At 26.5% G+C, this 7806-nt stretch overlaps 1 protein-coding gene across 1 annotated transcript in view; it reads right to left on the bottom strand.

The window, feature by feature from the left end:
• Positions 1–6506, bottom strand: part of LOC111620856 (protein flightless-1-like) — a 96007-nt gene extending 89501 nt beyond the window's left edge. The window contains exons 1-3 of the mRNA XM_023362856.1: positions 6392–6506; positions 1769–1921; positions 805–890 (exon numbers count right to left, since the gene is read on the bottom strand). Coding sequence (XP_023218624.1) covers positions 805–890; positions 1769–1921; positions 6392–6472 — 320 coding nt within the window. The 5' untranslated portion in view covers positions 6473–6506. The remainder of the gene's footprint in view (positions 1–804; positions 891–1768; positions 1922–6391) is intronic.
• Between the last annotated feature and the right edge of the window lie 1300 nt (positions 6507–7806).

Genomic DNA, 7806 nt, shown 5'->3' with positions numbered 1-7806 from the left:
GTTCTTTATCTTCAACATCAAAATCATTATTTTTGAAGCGTCTAAACCAATCTCTGCATGTTGTTTCCGACAGAGCATGGTCGCCGTAAGTCTCAACAAGAATTCTGTGTGCTTCAGCTGCAGATTTTTTTTGAATAAAATAGTGCAATAAAATTCCCCGCAAATACTCTTTTTTTAGCACGAAACTAGACATGTTTAACACAATGAAAAAATAAGTTGTTTACACTTTGGTGAAATGACGTATACTGAATTTCAAGGTCGCTTATTGTACTTCCTTACAGATGTGTCACCATCTAAAAATAAACACACGTGGTTCTGGTAACGCCATCTGTTGGAAAACAGCGAGAACTTATTCAAGGTCCTTATACATCTGATATATACAGTAATATGATATAAAACTTCAGTTATTTTTCACGGAAATATAATATTCGACTGATCAATATGGCAAAAATAATCATATGGTTAAATGTGTCTAAATTCTTTGAACATCTATACAAGACAGATCACCAATACTGGACTAATATAGCTGACAATTGATATTTCTTTAAATGAGTTGTAGTTAACAAACTGTGCTCCCCATCATATTTTTTCTAGATTTTATAAATTAAAACTAAACTGTTTTGTCTAAATACTAAAACTTTTAAATTTTTCCAAAAATTAATCTAAATTTTATATTGATTATAATAAAATTTTGAATAACAAAGTAATAAAGAAAACTTCAAGTTTTTTTTTAATAATCAACACTTTAAAAATTTTTAATAATAAAATTTTGTTAAATTTATACCAAAATTATTAAATACTTACTTGTTATAACTTAAATTGAGAACAAGTAAGCCTCTAGAATGATCTAAATCATGTGGAACATCACGTAACTGGTTGTGGCTGAAATCCTATGTGTATATATTTATATGGGTATAATATTAATTTTTCAAAATTATACAAAACAACAAATATTTCTATAATTAGTATACTAAATATTATTAGTTGCTATAAGCTTATACTAATAAACACCATATTTAATTTCATGAAAAAATTCATTATTGCAAGTCTCACTAAATTAGACAAAATCCAATATTAAAATTTGGTATAGGTGTTATTGATGTTCAATGATCAAATCAATACATTAATCTTTCAAGAAAAAGCCTGGACATAGCTTCTTCAAACAATGCAACAATAATTCTTGCAGTATTTAAATAAAAAACAATCAAAGTACTTATACATTAATTTTATCAATATTAATATAATTTTTCAAAACAAAAAACTGAAACCAGAATATACCTATATAGAAAATCTTTGTAACATTCAGTATATAAAGCATATTACTCCAACCTAATTTCATACAGTCTTCATTGCATTAATTAGGACACTTTTTTACATAAAACTAACATACTAGAAACTTCAGAAATGGATAATAGAAAAATCTTGTCAATAGTCATGATTATTCTCAGCAAATTGGGAATTGTTTGATCAGCATATAGTCAGATTAAAATCATGTTTTTATTACTATTATATTTTCGATAAATAATTTTGACTACTATTAAAGATATTACACACTATTAAAGATATTTATTTTTTAAATTACAAATTTTAATGCTAAAAAATATATATATTTCTACAAAAATATTAATAAAGAAATATATCTATTGATTTAATAATTTTAAAAATAATCAAACACTTATATAATGTACAACAGATTTTTCAAATTTAATAATTTATCATAAATAAACTATATTCTGTAAGACTTCTAAATTAACTATGTAATACTTACAATAACTGCTAAATCTTCCAAATCAAATATGTCAGACGGAATTCCACAATTTTTAAGTTTATTATGCCGACAGTTGAAATATCGTAGACATGGCAAAGTTGAAACTTCTCCATGAATAGTTACTAAATTATTCCTCACTAAAGATAGTGTCTCCTGTAAATTAAATTTGCCTACTTTAATTTGCTATAAAAATAAAGAAATCATTATATTGATGATACATCATGTAATGATTTCTCATCAATAATAATTTAAATTCATTTTTATGATAAACCTGATTTAACGGATTACCAATTTTCTGAAATTAAATATTTTTGATTCTATAAGCAATGAATCTAAATTATTATAATTTAGTATTAACAGTGATTAAGATGAAAAAATTGAGTTTTTAAAATTTTAAACAATTTATTAATGCTGTGAAAGAGGAAAAAATAAAATATAAGCAAATTTCAGTAATAATTAAAATTTGCTATTCTCTGAAACTTAAAAATTAGACAGTACAAGGATAACAATACAAGCTAAATCTCCTAAATGTTAGACAAATACAAGATTTTTGTTGTTGATCAATGTATTAAAAACCTGAAACTATTGAATTCCATCTAATTATCTGTAAATCTTAATGTTCAAAATTTACTTTTAAAAAATGTATAAAATAATGAACAAAATTTCTAACTTTTAATTAAAAGTTCAACAGTTTTAAAGTTTTTCCTAAATATCTAGATCACTCAAATTTATTTATAGTAATGTAATTTCATGCAGATAATCCAATGTTTTTCAACCTTTCTTTATCTCATAGCACACCTGAACCTATAATTAAATTTCTGTGGAAAAAGTCACATGATTTAAAGTTGTTTGTAAACATTCTATCACTATATTACTTGCCACTTAACCTAATTCTTTTTGTCTATATTTTTTTGTAAATTAAATAAAACAGTATTGTTGTTCCTTAAAATAGCAACAGGTTACCCAATAGTTATTTAAACAATAGTTAATTTTCTTTACATAAGAAGAGCAAACAACATTAAGTCTTAATTTGCATTTAAAAGTAGCATGATAATTTCCTTTATAAGCCTGCTCAATGTCCTGCTATTTCCAAATTAAAACAATTTGAAATAAATATAGACAATTATAGATACATTTTTGATTTAAAGAAAATTTAATTTTAAATGAAATAACTCAGTGTTATGCACATGTAATTTTGCTTATGAACATATACTTTTGACTACATTATGTATACATTTATTTATTATAACAATGAAAAACTCGTATAATCAATTTAGAGGTTTTAATTTTGACATGTACACTTATTGTTCTTTGGGCTTCTTTCAAAAATAATTTATTTAATAACCTTCAAAAATTTTTGTGGCACACACATGAACAAGCAATAGCATGCTTGTTGAAAATCACTGAGATAATCTGTAGATTATTTTGTTCAGAAATCAATTTAAAAGTCATGTGCGGGTTATCTACTAAACTTAAAATTATGAATTCATCAAACAATTTTTCCTTTGCATAAACTTGCCAAGAGCATCTTCAAAACATGTGAAAAATCATTTGTGTTTCAGACATATTCATCTACCATTTCATTTAATTTTATTTTTTCCAGAAATTACAAATAGCACATATGCTTAGAAAATTGGATGGAAGAGAACTAAAGGCAAGACATATGTCTTTAGTTCTATTCCATCTAATTTTCTGAGCATCAATCTACACTTTGTAGTATTAAACATTCCTACTTGAATGTATATCTTGACTTAGTAATTTTCTGGTAATTTCCTCTTCTCTACATAATAATTCTTAGAAGAGTACTCAGAAATTTTTATCATATGCATATATTGTAATTCTTTACATTAAATAAGAGCTGAGCAATTGACTTTTAAACCCATGTTATTGGATATTATTAAAATTTTTTGTAGTTAAATGTAATATTTAATACAAATTTAACATAATATTTTAGTGTGGAATTGTAATCAATTTTTAACTTACTGAGATACTTAGCTTTGCTCAGAAAAATGATATATTAAGTAAAAGTAATAAATCTAAATATATAAAATTACTTGTCCTGACTGACTCACTGATTCATCATCGCCCAGAGCAAACCGCTGAACCTAAAAAGGAAAATTTGTTACACGGTTAGGGTACGTCATGAAAATGCACACTAAGAAGGGATTTTTCGAAATTCCCCTGCAGGGGAGAGGGAGTGCATTAAGGCTTAACCGAAAAAACGGCTTTTACTGTACTATTTTAGATGCGATTTTTTGTTTTTACATTTAATCTTCATTGAGTACTTAGGTGTATTAAATTGATAACATTTCAGATATTGTTATAAATATTTTCATATATTTTGATTTTTAACCAAATGTGTGAACCATTTTAAATTCAAATTTGTTATTGCATATTGGTTCAATTATAGAACGATTATAAATGTTCCGGAAAATTGATCAAATTGAAAACAGTTTGTTTGATTCTCAGCAATTCTCATTATTCTCAGCAGTAGGTGTTATATAACAATTACTATGGTTGTTGAAATACTGAATACAAATGGGGTTTGCTTGCAAAACCACTGCGAGCAAAGTTGCGGGTAACAGCTAGTATACTTATAAATAAAAACACAAAAATGCATATATTGAAAATGAACATATACTTACAATAAACTTATAATATAACAGATTAATCAAAAACTATTTAATATTGAAATTTACTCTAAATACAATCTATAGCCTGAGAATTCAGCCACTCTCACATGATACTCAGAGATATATATAATATTTATTTTTTACTGTAGGAAGGCTTATAGCCAAAACACATAATAGAGATATCCCACATATAACATGGTAGCTAAATTCCAAAAAAATGCAGTGTTATATAAATCTGTACTATACAAAACAAATGACTAGTACGAAGCACAGGGTTATGTTCCAAAAATTAGCAAAAGTATACTATATTTTTATGCAATTAAGAGAAATATGTCATTAAAGCAATAAATAATTAACAATCACAATCAAAAGTATTGCATGTTAATATTAATTTTTTCTTCACTACTAAACACTGTTAAACAAGGACATTTTCTTTTTGGAAAAATACCTTGTTTCCCCAAAAATGAGACTAGGTCTTAATGTGTCTTTTGGAGCAAAAATTAATATGTTTTATTTTCAGGAGATGTCTTATCCAAAGATACTCATTTGGGTATTTACAAATATTTAAAATAAATGATAATATAAATTATAATTAAGTATTAATGTCAATAATATTTATTTATATTTAATTACATATTATTATTATTATTATTATTACTATTTTATAATTTAATACATCCATCATGGGTTCCAACAGACATATTAAATATGACCATCTGGTGATTTTAACTTATTTTAGGGGTAGGGTTTATATTATGAACACCCTAAAAAATCATGGTAGGTCTTATTTTCTGGTTAGGTCTTATTTTCAGGAAAATACAGTGTTGTCATCATCTGAGCTTTGATCTTAATTTCAATTATCAATATCTTGATCCTTCTCTATGTTTTTTCATAAAATCTGATATTTTCATTTATTTGTTCTTGTCTATCTTTAAAAATTAAAATTTTTTTTAATATAGTAACTGTTAATTGAAGTGAAGCGTTAGCAAAGCTTCTTCTATGAGGCTTATAGAATTGTGTTTGTTCTCAAAATCCATACAATAGACTGATTAAACTTTGCCATTTTCCATTAATTGCAATATAAATGGGGGGGTCTATGACTTAGTTTTTGAGATATAAGGTTGTTTCATGAGTGCATGGGATGAGTTTTATAAAAAAGTTTAAATGTTCATAATGAATAATCTCCCTCTCAAGATATATGACCCCCTCTATCACCCCACACGAGCTTTTGCCACCAAAATTTACCATCAATGCCCCTCATATACAAGCCATCATGCCAAATTTTGTTTCTTAATCTTTACTCTATCCTGAGATATTAAGCAAAATAGACATCAACACACACATCCATGGAATGTTTTTACCATTTTTGGATTCAGGAGATCTCAAAATGTGGAGATTTGCAAAAAACTCAGAAAGTCAAATTTGACACAATTCCAATACTTTCCCTTGTTATACATTCATAACAGCTGGGAAAGTAATAGCAAGATGAAACTGGTCAAAAGTTTTCATATAAAATATTAGTTTTCAATATTAGATAAATCAAAGTCAATAATATCTATATTAAGTACTCTTTTTTCCTTTTATTTTTGTTATATGTTACTAAAACCTAAAAAGTTAAGGAAATAATTATCATATCAACACAGAATTAGTTCAAAATATCTATACAATATAGTTATTGACCATTAAAGAGTTAAGTCAACTAAACAGCCTGAGAATGAATAAAATGTTTTATTTTATGTATAACAATAATCTTCACAGTGACCTAACAAAATTTTACAACAAATAAGAACAAACTCTGTTATCTTCATAAATGGATCACTTTAATTTTAACAGATAATTAATAATTTAATGTTCTAATATAATTCTTTGCTGAAATTACTAAATTATATTATTGCAGCTTTCATTTAAAACATTTTTGATAAAATTACTTTAAAATATGTTATAAAAAATAATATGAAAAATAATTATAAATATAAATTCAAAATTATACCAATTTTTGGAGACTAGATAATTCCTCTGGTATCCAATCTATATTAGTTCTATTCAATTTTAGCCATCTCAGTCCTGTCATTTCAGCAACAGCTTTAGGAAAATAATCCTCCTGAAAAAGAAAATTTTGAATTCCTTTATTACAAAGTAAATAATTTTATAAATTATCCTATCAACTTAATTTATATACATATATTTATATTGTTATTGTTATTATTATATTTTTTAATACATTGTATAAAAACTGTATTTTTACAAAATTGGTAAACAAAAAATAAATTATCATTTTAAGTTATGAAATATGTAAGGAATCAAGTCCGAGCATTATTTTTAGTTATTTTTTATTTTGCTTTTTATTCTATTTTTGTTTGGGGCTTATGTTTTGTTAGGATGAAGGTTTCCTCACCACTCACCTTAGAAACTTAAAAATAAAAGAAAGAGAACTAACTCACNCTTATAGCTATTGAGATGCAACCACCATAGTGCACGAATGGAGACTTGGGGCTACTACCACATACAAACACCATTCATGTGCGATGTGTAGTTTTGGTTAAAAAGTGAAATATAGGGACACACACGTCCATTTTTATATATATAGATGAAATAATTGGATCAAACACAGATATGATCAAAATCAACATGGGTGACCATTAAATGTGAAATAAACAAGGATGTCATTCAATTTGTTGTTTACTAAATTTAATGCCAATGTGTGCAGTATGATACTGAGAAATAATGTGCAATGACTTGTCAAACTAAAAAAGACCCTAATATATTTAATAGTACTTCCAAACAAAGCAGAGATAAAATATGATTTATTAAATACAATTTTTAAATTTTATTTATATTCCAAACATAAAAATTTGAAATAATTTAATACATTTATAAAGAAAATATTGGTGTATCAAATTATTGGCATACTCTATTTTTATCTACAATATTACTTGTACTGTACATATAAGGACCTTGAATAAGTTCTCGCTGTTTTTTTGTGAAAATTAACACTTTATTTAAAAAAAAAGTCGTAATAAACACGTCACTGAAAGTATTGTCCGTCGCTAGCCACTACTTTCTCCTATCATTCTAGCAGCATTTGAATTCCATGTTGGAAAAACGACACGTTTTTTGAGGCTATCCAAGAATCAACCCATTTTTTGGCATCTTCATAAGAACGAAAGTGCTGCTCAGCCAGGCCACGTGACATCGATCGGAACAAGTGATAATCGGAAGGGGCGATGTCTGGTGAATATGGCGGGTGGGGTAGGACTTCCCATTTAAGCGTTTCCAAGTACGTTTTCACCGGTTGTGCAACATGTGGCCGAGCATTGTCATGTTGCAAAATCACTTTGTCGTGTCTCTGCTCATATAGCGGCCGTTTTTCCTTCAATGCTTGGCTCAAACGCATCAATTGTAGTC

Source organism: Centruroides sculpturatus, unplaced genomic scaffold (assembly GCF_000671375.1).
Source record: "Centruroides sculpturatus isolate CEXI.00-Female unplaced genomic scaffold, Cexi_2.0 scaffold240, whole genome shotgun sequence".
Taxonomy (NCBI): domain Eukaryota; kingdom Metazoa; phylum Arthropoda; class Arachnida; order Scorpiones; family Buthidae; genus Centruroides; species Centruroides sculpturatus.
This window is presented reverse-complemented; position numbering and strand designations above follow the sequence as displayed.